General features: G+C 43.1%; 1 protein-coding gene across 2 annotated transcripts in view; it reads right to left on the bottom strand.

Annotated features, from left to right (window-relative positions):
• The window catches only part of RETREG1 (reticulophagy regulator 1), a 138,697-nt gene that overhangs the window by 85,482 nt on the left and 35,001 nt on the right, over positions 1–18,214 (bottom strand). Inside the window, exons 1-3 of one of the 2 annotated variants that reach the window (XM_014579878.4) lie at positions 16,678–18,001; positions 11,473–11,579; positions 3,271–3,301 (exon numbers count right to left, since the gene is read on the bottom strand). In XM_014579878.4, the coding sequence (XP_014435364.1) occupies positions 3,271–3,301; positions 11,473–11,579; positions 16,678–16,679 (140 nt within the window). In that variant the 5' untranslated portion in view covers positions 16,680–18,001. Of the gene's footprint in view, positions 1–3,270; positions 3,302–11,472; positions 11,580–16,677; positions 18,002–18,214 lie in introns of those variants that run through there. The other variant, XM_075921450.2, reaches the window with a different exon arrangement.

Raw genomic sequence — 18,214 nt, 5'->3', positions numbered from 1 at the left:
TGTCCTTAAAACAAAGGGGGAAAGGGGCAGGTTGGGCCAGTCTTACAGCTCATACCTGGCAGGTGTGAAGCAGGCTGACTCAAGCCCTTTAACCCTTTCCCCCAGCTTGGTTCACTCAACTCTGGAAGGGGGGAGGCTTGTTCCTCAGAGACTCCTTCCCATGATGGTGATGTCTCTCCTGCGAGCACTGGTGGCATGTTTTACAGTTCCCACATTTAGGGGTAGCATGATTAGTGACCTCACAACAGCCCCAAATTATTTATAATACACCACATTCATTCCAACACTGATCCTCCATCAGCCCTGGCTAAATGGGATTTACATAGCCACACCTCGAATTCCCTCTCCATCCTGGCATGAGCTGTATTTACATATCAACAGTTAACAGTTAATTATCTTGCACAGCTAAACAATTGTAATGGGCACACCCACCCCAGGGCAGCTCTCTCCTTGTAGCTGGCTGATAGCAAGCAGCAGTTTAGCCCCTGCTTAAACATAATGCCATCAAAGGCAAGGCAACACTACTGCCAATGTGTTGTTAGACACTTTTTTTTTTCTTTTCATTGGAGCAGCAAGTACTGTGGACAAGTATATGCTCCATCAACCAGTTATAAGGGGGGGCTGACTGTGGGCAACAGACACACCTTCTATGTAGCACAGTGGCCCCCAACCTTTTGGGGCTGCCGTATGCCCAGGGCCGAACATGCGCCACACGTCCAGGGGCAGGGCTGGTCCAGATCATTCTGTGGGCGCACATAAATGCCCCAGCGGGCTCCATGGCGCCCGCGGGCCTGGCATTGGGGACCACTGATCTAGCAGTTAGTGGTCCTCTAAAGTTGCAGTGTGCAGTGCTACTCACAAGCTGGGTATTCAACTCCACACAGGCTTCAGCCCTAGACAAAGGTCCTGCACAGAGAGGAGGAAATTCCCTGTGTTTTCTTTCCCTCTCCCTAACTTGTGCACCATCACAAAAGAAGTTAGAATCTAGCCCTTAACCAATACCACAATATTAAATAATGCAATACTGAAAAATTCTCACTAAAGAAAAGAGGAATCCATGAATGATCACATGGCAAGGTCTGAACATAACACTTAAATATGTGGTTCAGAATAAAAACCTGTATTATTGATCATTTTAATTGGTTTTCTCATTCATCAGTAAAGTATTATAGGTACATAAATTAAAAATACATAGAGCTAAGTTTTTTTTTTAAAGATTTACCAATGGTGATTATCCTCTAATGCTCTGGCTGACAACTGCCAGGGATAGCTATCCCTTTTGCCTGTCATTTTCAGAAGACAATGTTTGTCAAAAAGATGTTTGAACTACCTTGATTCTCTAAGGAGTCATTTTCCTTTACAACCTAAAAGCCTCTCATTGCAAATTAAATTGGATGAGGGTCCAAAATTTCCCTGGTAAGTCTACTTCAATATTTTCTAGTCCAGGCACACTAAGCACACAGCTGCATATATGTTTTTTAAAAGACTACCAAAGCAAAGCACATCATAGCCCATACATTTTCTTCATGGGAAGAGGATGACCAAAAAAAAAAAAAAGAAGACCCATATTATATTACCTAATAGACCATTGGAAGCATTTAGATACTACAGCACTGAACGAGAAAGGCAAATACCAATTTAGAAAAATATAAAGGCTAAGTCTTATGTTTCTATGTCCACATTATGGATTGCTATCTTGTATACAGTAGTTTTGTACTACAGTTGAATGGATTTTTTAAATGATGTCACTAAGTCAGTGACTTACCCTTCAAGACCATGGTTTCAAATATTGTCAACAGCAAGGTAACTGAAAATCATTACCATCCAACATCTGTTTGGTGGCCTACATAAGTAATGATGCCTTACATTTCTATAGCATTTTTATTCAGAAAGTTTCCAAATTACTTTATAGACAATAACATTAATTTCATCCACTAATGAAATATAGCTAATCTACCCCAGTAACACTATACAAACATTTTTGTGTGGAAAATAAATGCAGAAGGTTTTCGGAAGGGGGGGAAAGGAGAACCTTTTTTGGGGTTAAGAGCCACTGATCCGCAGAAATCTCAGCAGGGGCAACACACAAATGAGGAAAAAATTAAAAAAATAAAACCACCCCCCTCACTGATGTGGCCCCTGACTGAGCAGGAGAAAGACACTCTCCAATTTCCCCTCACACACCAGAGCTAGGGGAGCCCAGCCTAGTAGATTTTGTATGTTCTACCCCTGCAGTGGGGCAGCGGGGGGAGGCAGGGCCTGAAGTGCCAGCATCAGCTCTCCAGTGCTAGGGGAGAGACTAAGCCTCAAGGGCTAGATCCAGTCAAGCAGGGGCCCACCTGTGGCCCCCAGGCCTGAGGTTCCCCACCCTTGGTTTAGACAGACAAAATTAGCCAGCTATGACAGCCCAATGACCTGTAACAGGTTTCACCACTATAATTAATTGGTATCCACAATAGCTACTTTAGAGACACTAGCCATTGACAGAGCACTGAATTGATCTACAGCAAAATCTCAGAATTATGAACACCTCGGGAATGGAGGTTATTCGTAACTTTGAAATGTTTGTAACTCTGAAGTAAACATTTTGGTTGTTCTTGCAAAATCTGATACTTGACTGAAAAATATATTGTGGTATAATTCAAATAAAAATGTTATGACTTTCACAAACAATACTACAGGTTGCACCTCTATAAACTGGAACTCTCTGGTCCAGCAACATCCATGGTCTAGCAGTACCACGTATGTTCCAGAATCAGAGTCCCTGCACTGCAGGACATGGGGAGGAGCGGGTGAGAAGAGTGTCCCAGATGGGTTGGAGGGGCAGAAGCCAGCATGTGGCTCAGCTGCGCTGCGGGGCTTGGGAGTAGGCGTGCACCTCAGCTGGGCAGAGACGGGATCTGGAAAGTCTGGTACGCAGGTCAGCTGGGCTGCAGGGAAGGGGAGAAGGCGGGGGGGCACCAGCAGCAGGGGCCAGAAATGACCTCCCTTGATCCGGCAAAATCCCTCATCCGGGACCTGTCAGGTCTTGAGGGTGCCAAACCAAGGAGGTCCAACCTATATTTTAAAAATATATTTAAAGCTGAGGCATCATGTGAATAGCCAATAATTGGTGGTATTAAGAGTGTGACTACACTGTAGTCACAAAAACGTAGTTCTTATTTTGTTGGCTTTTAGGGATAATCATTTGTAAAATTCAGAATTTGTGATGTAATAGAAAATAATTTCAATGTCATCTTAATTACCAGAACTTAGAAACAATATTCCTACCTGTCAGTGAGTCTCCTCCAGACCTGTGTACCTGAAATAAGCAAAGCTTAAGGTAAAAAACAGCACTGGATTTTTTCCTTCAATTTTTCAGGAGAACTCCAAATTACAGAAAAATTACACTAAAAGTATCTGTTTTATATACAAGTCACATTATCCCCATTGCTAGTTAAAAAAAATCATTCACTGTTCCTATTTGGAAAAAATAGAGTAACATGCGTCAGAAAAATGAGGAAGTGACTTACCTTTAGCGGTAACTGACGTTCTTCGAGATGAGCATCCCTAGGGGTGCTTCACAGCAGGCATCAGTGTGTCTCAGCACCACAGACTGGATTCTTCTTAGCAGTGCATTGGGGGGCTGCATATGCATGGTGTGTGGGGCACGCACACACTCCCCTCAGCCCTTTATACAAAGCCTGGCTGGGCAGGAAAAATTCTATCACCCTTGTCTGGAGGAGTTTAGGTGGGTCTTCCCGGGCCTTTTCATTGCTTTCTTTGATACAAGCAGAGTCCTGGGGGAGGGGGGTGGTTTTCCATGATTGTCACTCCCTGGCTCCCCAAGAGAACATGGCTGACAGGTGGCCATGCCCTGGTTCCCCAAGAACACAGAGCTGGTAGGTAACACTGACCCCAAAACCCTTTGTAGCTGAGGGACTAGAGCTTAAACCCTGTCAGACTGCAAGATTAAGGACTGAGCAGGGTACTGGGACCCCAGAGTTACCCTGCCACAGAGGTAAAGTCCTCAGTCGTTGCTGGGGGTGGTGGTATGAGAGCCTCATCTGTCATAGATGATGAATTTGTATCTAATGATGTGTCTGGACCTAAGTCACATAGCTGCAGTTCATCAATTTCATTTTGTTCCCTCTGAATCAGGGGAGATTGGGACAGGGGAGAAAGTGTATTTATAGTAGTTTTCCTCTAATTGTTTCTTTTTATGATTTTGAGGCGATGAGTTCCAATATTGCCACTGTAGTGGATAAGGCATAGGTGGTGGTATCTCTGGATATGGAGCCGGGGGCGGGAGGGGGGAGCATGCCCACATTGGTAGGGTGGGCAATACTAGTATGGGACAAACATCCTGATGTCTCTGTGCCAGGTCACAGCTGGGGTGAGAAAACTCCTGGTGCATTGTCATAATCACTGGATAACGTAGGTGATGACATGTATTAAGATGGTATTGAGTAGGATAATATGTCTGTGCCTTGGAATGGAGAATTAAAAAGTTGATGAGACCACAAGGTGTCTCTGGTGTCAGTAGCTAGGTGTAGGAGTGAACGGCACCATGCTCGGTGCTGATGCTTTCTGTATTTCTGGCATAGAGATCACAGCTGGAGTAGTTGCCATCAGCAACGCCACGTGGGATGGTGCCAATAGACTGCTATCGTGCCACGGTGGGTGCTCTCAGGTGCTGCGTCAGTCGGCACCATACTCAGTGCCGAAGTCTGTGCGGCAGGCACTGAAAAGCCTGTAGCCTCCATACAAGCACCATGTGTGGTACATTTAGGGAGAGCCCGGTCAGCACCAGAAATACCTGGGGTATTGTACATGCTGAGGCAGGGTGGTTTCTCAGACTCTGTTGCTTGTTTCTCAGTTAAACGCCGTTTAGTCAACTGACAATCATGTCTTTGAGGATTTTTTAACTTTGTCCTCTTTGGTTTTTGGAATCCCCTGGGTATGTGGGAAGGAGGAAGAGTGTTGCCCTTTTTTGAGCATCAGCATTATTCAATTAAGGTTTCTATCTCTCGGAGTATGTGCCTTAAGTTTAGCTCAGTGTGGGCCGTCCCGTTCAGCATGGCAGTCCCCGAGACATTTAACATACTTGGCCTGGCTATCTGAGATCAGCATTGCCTCACTGCAGGCTGAGCAGCATTTAAAACTGGGTGAGCCCATCATCTCAAGTGGGTAGCCATAAGCAGTGGGAAAAACAACTTGGAGAAAATGAACAGGGGTTGTTGGCTTTTTTAAGGGGGAGATCTTGGAATTTAAACTAAACTACTTATTATTAAAACTATTGAGGAACGAAGAGCACTGAGGAGGTTCGTTTTGAGGACAGTACGAAGGAACTGAGAGGAGGATGGCTGTGCATGCGTGGTAGTGCCAAGCAATGCCTGCATGCCGCACATGTGTGGGCCACCTACCCAGTGCACTGCTAAGAAGAATCCAGTCTGTGGTGCTGGGACAGACCAACACCTGCTGTGGAGTACCCCAGGGACATCTCTCTCTCTCTTTCTCTCTCAGAAGAAGAAATGGTTTTCTGTAAACTTTATATCTCAAAACTAGGGATGTTAGATATCAATTAATTGAATAATTGTGTAACCACTTCAAAACTTAGCAGTTATGAGATTATTTGATAGTCCCTCCCCTGTCACCCTTCACTGCTGCCTCTATCTGTGGCAAGTCCAAGCTCCCCATAGACAGAGGCTGCTCTGGCATGCCACGGAGCATCTTTTTTCTGCGACAAGTGTGAGCCCGCTGTGGACACAGGCTGCTCTGAAGCAGCTTCCCCTGTTGTGTCTATCAGGAGACAGCAGTGCAGGGAGGAGTAGCAGGTGGCTCCATGGGATCCAGTGCTTCCCACCGGCGCTGACTCCCACTTCCTTCTCTCCCTCTCAACTTGCTGCCTCTAATACACAGGCAGTAAGGGGGGGGGGGGTGGAATGTATATAGTCTATAGGATTAACCCATAAACCGAAGCTTATTGGTAAATTGTGTAGTCGACTACATGTTGACATCCCTATTCAGAACAGTTTGAAATACTCATGACAAATCAGTGTACTTATTTAATATGGTCTGTCTTTAAACTAGAATGATTAGATACCCAATATGACTTTTTTTATCCAAATGTAATCTAATTTTCTAATCCAAGCCTCTGACCGCCACTTTCTATATTTGTCAGTATAACAATCTTGCCATCTAGTGGTGGCTATAGTTAAATAAAAGTAATTCTCCCACTGTGAGCTAACACATTTTCTCTTTTAGTTTAAATGGTAATTTGTTTTCTGATGTGAAAAGGTATATGGTTCAAATTAAAGGAGATTCTTCATGACAAAACTCAATTAGTAGTTCTGGACTTTCCTGAACGCTTCTTCTGAGATCACTTGAGACATTTTATATTTGCTCAGATGAAATATGATTAGCCCATGATTTCATACTTAAAAACATATAGATTTATTAGTCTCATGTAACACTGCTGAACTGCCAAACATTAAAATAGGAGCGTATTTTTGCACTTTCAATCAGATCACTAATACTTGGTGCCAAAAATATTAGTGGTACTCATTACTAAAGATCACATAAAACTAATTACCTAACGGAAACAAATAGGCCTCAGCAATCTGAACTGAAGCAGCAGCACAAATAGGACGTATACTTGCTTAATCTTCTGCTACTTTTTAGAGTATGTCTATATCACAATAAAAGGAACAAATATGTAGCATTAGGCTTATCAATAGGTATTATAATATTGATGGGCCTAGTAATTCCGGATTAGCCACTCATTGACTTACAATAAGCTATTTCCTCTTTCCCTCTCCCTCGCCCCACCTTTTGTTCTAAAATCTGATTTATTAGTTTATAATGTGTTCACTTTCTTCATTGTATTCCTTTGTTATATATGGTCATGCCAATTCTCTTTCAGAATATGATCTGAAGAAGTGGGTCTGGCCCACGAAAGTTCATCACCTAATAAACCATCCTGTTAGTCTTTAAAGCGCTACATATTTTTTTCTTTTGTTTTACCAAGATCAGACTAACACAGCTACCTCTCTATTACTATTCTATATCACAATGTAAGTCCAGGAATAACAGAACTTGGGTTAGCAGGTTTTACAGTGTAGGGCTTAAGCACTTCGTTACTCATTTGTAAACACAGATTAGAAACTATTGAACTATGGGTTCTAATATAGAACTTCAATTCCTATGCTGCATTATGTAGCCCTAAGTCCAACTGCTCGTATCCCAGTTGACTTAGAGCCCTTCCAAAATGTGATTGTTCATTGTTCTTTCTTCAGCATGCCTGTTCATCAAGCTTCACTGTTCAGAAAGACTAAGAAAGTCAGCCTCGGGAATCATAGAATCATAGGACTGGAAGGGACCTCGAGAGGTCATCGAGTCCAGCCCCCCGCCCTCAAGGCAGGACCAAGCTCCGTCTACACCATCCCTGACAGATGTCTATCTAACCTGTTCTTAAATATCTCCAGAGAGGGAGATTCCACCACCTCCTTTGGCAATTTATTCCAATATTTGACCACCCTGACAGTTAGGAATTTTTTCCTAATGTCCAATCTAAACCTCCCTTGCTGCACTTTAAGCCCATTACTCCTTGTCCTGTCCTCAGAAACCAAGAGGAACAAATTTTCTCCTTCCTCCTTGTGACACCCTTTTAGATATTTGAAAACCGCTACCATGTCCCCCCTTAATCTTCTTTTTTCCAAACTAAACAAGCCCAGTTCATGAAGCCTGGCTTCAAAGGTCATGTTCTCTAGACCTTTAATCATTCTTGTTGCTCTTCTCTGTACCCCTTTCCAATTTCTCCACATCTTTCTTGAAATGTGGAGCCCAGAACTGGACACAGTACTCCAGCTGAGGCCTAACTAGTGCAGAGTAGAGCGGCAGAATGACTTCACGAGTTTTGCTTACAACACACCTGTTGATACAACCTAGAATCATATTTGCTTTTTTTGCAACAGCATCACACTGTTGACTCATATTCAACTTGTGGTCCACTATGACCCCTAGATCCCTTTCCGCCATGCTCCTTCCTAGACAGTCGCTTCCCATCTTGTATGTATAGAACTGATTGTTCCTTCCTAAGTGGAGCACTTTACATTTCTCTTTATTAAACTTCATCCTGTTTACCTCAGACCATTTCTCTAACTTGATAAGGTCATTTTGAATTATGTCCCTATCCTCCAAAGAAGCTGCAACCCCACCCAGTTTGGTATCATCTGCAAACTTAATAAGCGTACTCTCTATCCCAATATCTACATCATTGATGAAGGTATTGAACAGTACGGGTCCCAAAACAGACCCTTGCGAAACTCAACTTGTTATCCCTTTCCAGCAGGATTTAGCACCGTTAACAACAACTCTCTGACTACAGTTATCCAGCCAATTATGCACCCACCTTATCGTGGCCCTGTCTAAGTTATATTTGCCTAGTTTATCAATAAGAATATCATGCGAGACCGTATCAAATGCCTTACTAAAGTCTAGGTATATGACATCCACCGCTTCTCCCTTATCCACAAGGCTCGTTATCCTATCAAAGAAAGCTATCAGATTAGTTTGGCATGACTTGTTCTTCACAAACCCATGCTGGCTATTCCCTATCTCTTTATTACCTTCCAAGTGTTTGCATATGATTTCCTTAATTACCTGCTCCATTATCTTCCCTGGGACAGACGTTAAACTGACCGGTCTGTAGTTTCCTGGGTTGTTCTTATTCCCTTTTTTATAGATGGGCACAATATTTGCCCTTTTCCAATCTTCTGGAATCTCCCGTCTTCCATGATTTTTCAAAGATCATAGCTAAAGGCTCAGATACCTCCTCTATCAGCTCCTTGAGTATCCTGGGATGCATTTCATCAGGACCTGATGACTTGCTGACATCTAACTTTCCTAAGTGATTTTTAACTTGTTCTTTGTGTATCCTATCTTCTAAACTTACCCTCTCTCTGCTTGTATTCACTACGTTAGGCACACCTCCAGACTTCCCGGTGAAGACCGAAACAAAGAAGTCATTGAGCATCTCCGCCATTTCCAAGTTTCCTGTTACTGCTTCTCCCTCCTCACTGAGCAGTGGGCCTACCCTGTCCTTGGTCTTCCTCTTGCTTTTAATATATTTATAAAAGGTCTTCTTGTTTCCCTTTATGCCTGTAGCTAGTTTGATCTCATTTTGTGCCTTTGCCTTTCTAATCTTGCCCCTGCATTCCCGTGTTGCTTGCCTATATTCATCCTTTGTTATTTGTCCTAGTTTCCATTTTTTTATATGACTCCTTTTTTATTTTGAGATCATGCAAGATCTCCTTGTTAAGCCAAGCTGGTCTTTTGCCATATTTTCTATCTTTCCTACACAGCGGAATTGTTTGCTTTTGGGCCCTTAACAACGTCCCTTTGAAATACTTCCAACTCTCCTCAGTTGTTTTTCCCTTCAGTCTTGCTTCCCATGGGACCTTACCTACAAGTTTTCTGAGCTTATCAAAATCAGCCTTCCTGAAATCCATTACCTCAATTGTGCTGGTCTCCCTTCTACCTTTCCTTAAGATCATGAACGCTATTATTTCATGATCACTGTCCCCCATACTGTCTTCCACTTTCAAGTTCTCAACTAGTTCCTCCCTATTTGTTAAAATCAAATTCAGAACAGCTTCTCCTCTGGTAGCTTTTTCAACCTTCTGAAACAGAAAGTTGTCTCCAATGCAGTCCAGAAACTTATTGGATAGCCTGTGCCTCGCTGTGTTAGTTTCCCAACATATGTCTGGATAGTTGAAGTCCCCCATCACCACCAAATCTTGGGTTTTGGATAGTTTTGATAATTGTTTAAAAAAGGCCTCATCCACCTCTTCCACCTGGCTAGGTGGCCTGTAGTAGACTCCTAGCATGACATCACCCTCATTTTTACCCCTTTTAGATTAACCCAGAGACTCTCTACACAGCTATCTCCTACGTTCATCTCCACTTCAGTCCAAGCGTGTACATTTTTAATATAGAAGGCAACCCCTCCTCCCTTTTTTCCCTGTCTGTCCTTCCTGAGCAAGCCGTACCCTTCCATACCAACATTCCAATCATGCGTCCCATCCCACCAGGTTTCTGTAATACCAATGATATCATAGTTGTATGGAAGTGTGGAATTCCTTCAGCATACTTCTATAGCACAAGTTAATTGGGACTGAATCTACACAGCAAATAGGGCTTGAACCTTTGGTCCAGCTTAACTCAGGTTCACACGCTTCACTCTCATAGGTATATCTACATAGCAAAAAAAAAAAAAAAAAAAAAAAAAAAAAATCTGGGACTGGCCCATGCCAGCTGACTTGAGCTCCAGGGCTGTTTCATTGCTGCATAGACTTTCAGCTTCAGGCTGCAGCTTGGTCTCAAGGAATCTGCAGTGGGGAGGGTCTCACAGCTGTGGCTCCAGCTTGTCTGAAAGTCTGCAAAGCAATGAAACAGCCCTGCAGTCATACCCCAGGACTGCTGGCATGGGCCACCTGTAGGATCTTCTTTGGTATATAGATATATCCACAGTAGGGATGTAAGAGTTTAACCATTTAACTGATACACATTAGGGATGTTAGATATTGTGTATTTTAGTCATCGTGTAGCCAAAACAATTTGTAGTGGCTCACAGTAACTGAACTACTCCCTGAGGGCAGGGGCAGCAGCCAGTGCACTCCCAGATCTCAGCTTCACTCCCAAGGAGCCTCCTGCCACCCCACACTGTTGTCTCTGTATCAGGGAGGCAGAACTGGTTCGCTAGGAGAGCCAGTTTAGAAGTGCCCTCCCTGCACAGACTGGCTCCCACCTACTGCCCCATGCTGCTACCTCTAATACAGAGACAGTGGGGGGCAGAGGGTAGCAGGTGGTTCCATGGAGCAGAGCCAGCAGCTGGAACCAGTGCACATCAGAAACTGGATTATAGTATAAACTAGCTCCCAACATGCACAAGCTCCAGCTCCTAGCCCTGCTTCCAGGAAGCTGGGTGTGCTGAAGGATCTACAGTATTCGCAGCAAGTGTAACCATGTAACTGCTAAGATTACACAGTTACTTTTTAAAAAACATTTTTTACATTCCTAATCCATAGAGTCCTGGGGCATTGGGTCTGAGTCCTGGCTTACAGTTATGTGTGTGTAGATGCAAGGGGAGAGGGGATTAGGCTTGATTCTGAGTTCAAACTCTGGGTTTCCACTGTAGGGAAGACGTGCCTTCAGAGACTTTTCTGATACTTTGCAGGAAACAGAGTCATGAAAAAAAATGGGAAATTGCATAACAAGTACAACTCTATTTTAAAGTGATTTTTCACAGTACAATTTCTTTCTAAAACTTCTTCAGAAATTAGTGGTCACTTGTCTCAAAATATTATGATTAATACTTTTACGATGATATGTTATACACTCACAAAAATTAAACAAAAAAGAGGAGCACCAGTAGATGGGAGGCATGCATTTGTAGATTAAAGATAATTTCTGTACTGACATTTGCCTTACCTTTTATCCGAGACAATACCATATCCTTCATTATCTGCATAATTACAACTCCAAGTATTGCAAGAGAAGTTAGCTGATATACTCTCCAAGGGGTCAAAGCAAGGAACCTAGGGTCAATAGAAAAAAAATCTTCTAAATGTTTTAACTTACAGTACAGACTTACTTTATATAGGACCATGACTGTAACCCAACCTGAATGACCAAGAATAAACAAAATAAATGAATATTTACATTGCTTTAATAACTCCATTGAATTAGCTCCTCATTGTCATTTCCAAGAAGCAAATACCGAATAATAGTATAATATGGCCATTTTACGCTGACTTAAAAAGCTATATTTAAACATCTGTTGAGCTTGACAGCAGAAATACTCTTCAACAAAAAAAACATGAATCAACATTTTAGCTAAGCAGCAACAGGCAAAAAAAGCAAAGTATGTTCACGTGTTCCATACTCAAGTTTCCCCAGGATCTTAGGGAGTCTTTTTTTTTTTTAATTAACATGAACAAAGGGTAGGTAAGAAGGAAAACAGAACTGCATGAGCTTGTTTACTTGGTGACATGGTACACCTCAGAGCAATGTGAATTCTAAGAAACACTTGCATGCTGAGCACTCACTAACTGGTCTCACAGACCCTGCTAGTACACACTAAAGAACTTTTAGTGTGCATTAACAGGGCTATTTGAACAAGATTACACTAACTGGTATCAGAGAACTTTTAATGTAACCTTTTAATGAACTTTTAATGTAACACAAGCAGGGTCTATATAGGTCAATTAGCATGTGACATACTCATGTGCATTAGCATTCATGTGCCACTGATGCACACTAACCACATAAACAAGCAATTCTGTTTGCTTACATCAGCAGCAACTCTAAATATTTAATCTATCATCAAACTAAATTCGTATAAAACTAAGCCCAATTACTTAATGTAGATTGTTCGAGCTTTATAGAAAAAGGTCTCACTATTATATTGTTCATGGTATAGCACAATTTTATTTTAAAGAAATTAGTCAAGCTTTAATTATTTTTCTTTTTATAACGAAATGTTAACCATGTCCATTCAAAAAAAGTTGGACCTAGAGCGAATGTATATGATTTATCACACTACTGCTGATCTTGGCATGCAAGTATCTATAAAAACAAGTCTCAAATTATTAATCTTCTCTCTTTCATTGGCAGATTTTTTCCCCCGCTAACATTACTCCTACAAGAAATGATCTGAAGGTTGACAGGATCCAAATTAACATAGATCCACATGCAGATCTTTTATCTATGGTTAATAACAGATCTCGTTAAAGGTGATGGGGTATGCTAAACACCTTTTTCAGTATAAATGGAAGGAGGATTTTAAAACTACTTTAAGTATTTGTAGCTGAAACAAAGGAAGCCACCATCCAAAACAGAGGCCCACATCACATGGACAAAGAGGAAATAAATATACAAAGGGTTTCTTAGGCTATGTCTACACTGCACCTGTAGCTCTAAATAAGCTACAAAATTTGAGCTATGCAAATTGCATTGCTTATTTTGAGTGAATTTCAAAATAGCTTATTTTGTAATTTGGTGCTGTCTACACAGCGCCAAATTTCTAAATAACCTGCTATTCCGAAAAATTTCTTATTCCTCGTGGAATGAGTTTTACAGTGATGTTGGAATAGCGAGCTTGCTATATTTTGAAATAATGGGTTCGCTGTTAAGACGCGGTATAGCTATCTCGAGATACCAGAGGTATCCTGAAATAGCGCTTCAGTGCAGAAGTAACCTTAGAGTAGTTTCAAATGCAGGGATTAGTGGACTAGTGACTTGCAGCTGTTCAAATCTGTATGCAAGCAGCAGAAAACAGGCTTTGGTGAGTTTACCCCAGGAGGGAACAGACACACAAAGCTCTTGGGCACAGTACTTGCTAGAAAAGCACACTGGATTTCTGACCATGGAAATTGCCTGATGTTTGTTTCTATTATGTTCAGAGACAGGATTTTGTGCACTTTTTGTAAACAAACAGCACTGCACCAACAAAATTCCTAATTCATATAATCTATTTCGCCTCCTAATGGAAGCAACCTGATAAGGCCCCAAATACTGGCTAACCACTTAGGCCCAAAACAGAGAACAATATATAGTTCTGAAGTAAATTCACATTCTGGTTCTTTAAAAAAGTTATCCCACCTGCCCAAAACAATTCCTTAGTATTTCAAGGAGATGATTCAACCAAAATTAACCTAATATGCTACATTACCTAGTGATTACAGGCATGTGAAGTTAGTGTTCATCTCTTCTTGCAATAGCATAGATACTCCAACTGCCCAAGAGTCAATAGCTAGGTTGAGGGGAGAATTCTCCCATTGACCGAGCACTGTATACAACAGAGTGACCCCTCGGTCTGTTTGAGTCACTCAGTACTGTGGAATTTTCACACCCCTGAATAGTGTAGCTATATTGACCTAATTTCTTAGTACAGTATACACCAGGTCTCAGTATTTGACTCTGACTAATTTTTATAATTCAAATTTTTCCTATTCACAAGAAAACTAATCCTACAGAGTTAACACTATGGCTGTGTCTAGACTACAGGGTTTTATCAAAAAAGTGGACTTTTGTCGACAAAACTATACCCGCGTCTACACTGCCGCTGAGTTCAGTCGACATAATGTCGACAGAACTCAGCAGTTTTGTCGACAGCTGTATACCTCATTCTACGAGGAATAATGCCTTCTGTCGACAGAAGGCATTATTGAATGTACACTGTCCTTTGCGTCTACGCTGGCTTGCTTTGTCAACAGAACTGGCTGTACTCTAGATACTCTTTGTCAACAGAAGCTTTGTTGACAGTATCTGTTGACAAAAGCATGTAGTCTAGACATACACTTAGTGTGTGAGTATATGTGTGTGTATGTGTGTGTTTGAGAGACAATCTAAAGGTCAAACTGGCATTTTGAATGCTTCAACATACATGCTTTGTACTTCAGAAACAGGTAAGCATACAGAGAATAATGCCATGAGGAACACATGCAAGTAACAGATCTCCTTAATTCAAAACTCCAAATATATGTTGTCCTAATATTTCCTCAAACAACATTTTGTACCATCAAAACAGAGTTGATTTAGACATGAGCATGTAATCTGGTTGTAGTGAAGACTTCTTTGTTTGCCCTGAAGCCTAACTTGTTGAAGAGACTGTATACAGCAAGGCTGTGTAAAGTGTGCCCTCTAAGCCAAATCTAGCCTGCCAAGCCACTAGATACAACCTAAGGATGCAGCAGGGAGCCTCAGACAGGCTCCCAGCTTACCCCCGCAACATGCTGCTGAGAAAAGCAGCTGCTGTGAGATCCTGTTTGAACAGTTGCGAGCCTGAGGGAGTGGGGAGAAGCTTCACACACTGCCCCCACCCACAACACAATCCCATTGGCCAGTTTCTGGCCAGTGGGAACTGCCTGTTGTCAACAGGCAGCTTGCAAAGCACTCTTCCCCACCTCCCCTTAGGCTCATAGCTGTTCAAAGATCACACAGCCCTTGCAGCCAGTACAGGGGTGGGGCAGGCAGAGAGTCTGCCTGAGAAGGCTGCTGGCCAGGAGTCAAGCAGGTGAGTTTCCCAGCCAAAGCCGGGCTCTGGCACCCCAACCCCTTGCCCCCTCACCCCACATAACTCAAACCCTCTACCCCCTCTCCTGCACTGATATCTCCTCCCAGATCCTACACCACAAACCCCTGCCCAAAATTACAATCCCTCCCGCCCTACTTCATAGTCCAAACCCCTCCAATCCTTCCTAGTCCCCTGTCTCAGGTCAGAACCCCTCCTGCTCAAGATCACAATCCAAACCCCTTTACCGCAAGTCCCCTGACCCAGGTCACAACTGCCTCCATAACCCAAACTCCCTCCCAGCCCCCACAGTCTCCCCTGTACCCCAATCCCTTACCACAAGTTCGTTTCTGCACCCAGTCTCCATCACATACCCCTCACCTCCTCCATTAATATCATGGAAGAGTATGGCTCTTGACCACTTTCCAAATTCTTGGAATGCCCCCCCCCATCAAAAATTATTACCTACCCCAGTATACCATGGGAATAGTCCACATTATCCACTGAGAAAATGGAGTCTCATGAGCCAGTTGTCCAAGAAAAAATATTATCAATATTATCGATATTTTGTTTGGGAGATCTGAGTCTCTCCACATGCGTGAAGGAAGACTCAGCAGTCTGTGGACTCTTCCCTCTGTTTATGGAGCAGAAAAGGAGCCAGGCTGCTGTGGAGGAGTTTGATCCAGTTCAGAAGCTGTTATGTTGCAGTTACAGACTGGGACAGTAAGCCTTTGGAACTAAGATCTAGCAGGCTGCTTCTGATTGCCCTAGAGGGGAGGCCCTTTGGCTGTACTTGTGGCTAGAAGCTACTCTGCATCCAGCACACAGGAGACTGTGAGTAACTGGACATCTTTGGGAAAATGCTGCCTGGGACCGATCTCAGAGATATAAACTAACTCTGGGTTTGAAGAGAGGCAGAGATGCCTGGCCAACCCAGTGAACCAGAGCTGCTGCACAGCTTGGACCCACATACTTACAGAGAATCTCCATTACAGCTGCAGTTCTTCAAGCGCACCCACGCAAGCAAGAGTCCTGGACTCTGAGTCCAGGGGTGTGCACACTCTGGGGTGGGATAAATATTAGCAGTGCAAATGGCAGCTAGATAAGTTCCTTTTACTTCGGTGTACTTTGTTAATTAATGTGATTCACTGTTAATTTGTTCAATCCTGTTTCTTTAAGTTAAGTAAAGGTTGTTCATTCTAATGCAATCTATTAGATGTATATTATTTATGATTTGTAATTGTTGTTCTGGAGTTAGATCCAGTTTATTGTTGGAATAAGTTTATTCCTGGAGGTTCCCAAGGTACACCAGTAGGTGTGTTACAGGGCCAGCCAGGTGGAGGCATAGCCATTATATGTTCTTTATGAGCAAGGGACAACAGCAATGGGGTGGATTGGGTTTCCCAATTAATCATGACCACCACTGGGGTACTCAGGATCTCCTTTTATGTTAAAACCATCAGGCACCCAGGCACACCTGTGAGTGTGACCTGCTCCCAAGTAACCTGGGGAGGGAAAAGGGGGTTACATTTTATTCCACACATTGCTCATGAAAAGCGCTGTCATATGCATGGAAATCGGGTAAATGTTGCATTTTATTAATATTAGCAGAACTGACTTACATGGGGCCTGCATGTTGCGTAGTCCTGCCTTAATCTTTATAGTCATGCCCGTCAGTGTGAAAGAAGCTGTTTGCATATATTTTTGCATGTAAATGCAACCACAATTAAGTTGCGGCCATCGGCATGTGCTGGGAGTATCATTGTGGCCCCCGGTGCTTCCAAAGTTAGAATCACAGAATCACAGAGCTGGAAGAGACCTCAGGTGGTTAACAAGTCAAACCCCCTGCCTAAGGCAGGACCAATCCCAATTAAATCAACCCAGCCAGGGCTTTGTCAAGCCAAGACTTAAAAACCTCTAGGGATGGAGATTCCACCACCTCCCTAGCAACCCATTCCAGTGCTTCACCACCCTCCTAATGAAATAGTTTTTCCTAAAATCCTACCTAGACCTCTCCCACGGTAACGTGAGACCATTGCTGCTGGGTCTGCCATCCGTCACCACTGTGAACAGCCTTTCTCCATCCTCTTTGGAACCTCCCTTCAGGAAGTTGAAGGCTGCTATCCATACCCCCCATACACTCTTCTCTTCTGCAGACTAAACAAACCCAAATCCCTCAGTCTCTCCTCATAGGTCATGCGCGCCAGCCCCCTAATCATTTCGGTTGCCCTCCGCTGGACCCTCTCCAATGTGTCCACATACTTTCTATAGTGGGGGGCCCAGAACTGGACACAATATTCTAGATGTGGTCTCACTAGAGCCGAATAAAAGGGAATATTCACATCTCTGGATGTGTCATTAGCCTTGGCTACAAGGGCACACTGTTGACTCTCATCCGCGTCTCATCCACTGTAATCTCCAGGGCCTTTTCTGCAGAACTGCTACTTAGCCATTCGGTCCCCCAGCCTGTAACAATGCTTGGGATTCTTCCGTCCCAAGTGCAGGACTCTACACTTGTCCTTGTTGAACCTCATCAGATTTCTTGTAGCCCAATCCTCTAAACTGTCCAAGTCACTCTGGACCCTAACCCTGCCCTCTAGTGTATCTACCTCAACCTCTAACTTAGTGTCATTCGCAAACTTGCTGAGGGTGCAATCCATCCCCTCATACAGGTCATTAATAAAAATGTTGAACAAAACTGTCCCTAGAACTGATCTTTGGGGCACTCCGCTAAAAACCGACCGCCAACCTGACATTGAGCCATTGATCACTACCCATTGGGCCCAACAGTCTAGCCTTAACTTGCTGGCAAGAATATTGCAGGAGACTGTATCAAAAGCTTTGCTAAAGTCAAGGTATATCACATCCACTGACTCTCTCATATCTACAGAGCCAGTTATCTCATTATAGAAGCTAATCAAATTGGTCAGGCACTACTTGCCCTTCGTGAATCCATGTTGACTATTCCTGATCACTTTCCCCTCTTCCAAGTGCTTCAAAATGGATTCCTTGAGGACCCCCTCCATATTTTTTCCGGGAGCTGAGGTAAGGCTGACTGGTCTGTAGTTCCCTGGATTGTCCTTCTTCCCTTTTTTAAAGATAGGCACTACATTTGCTTTTCTCCAATCATCTGGGAATTCTCCCAATCTCCACGAGTTT

This window comes from Pelodiscus sinensis, chromosome 2, assembly GCF_052426305.1.
Source record: "Pelodiscus sinensis isolate ZL-2025 chromosome 2, ASM5242630v1, whole genome shotgun sequence".
NCBI classification, from domain to species: Eukaryota; Metazoa; Chordata; order Testudines; family Trionychidae; genus Pelodiscus; species Pelodiscus sinensis.
This window is presented reverse-complemented; position numbering and strand designations above follow the sequence as displayed.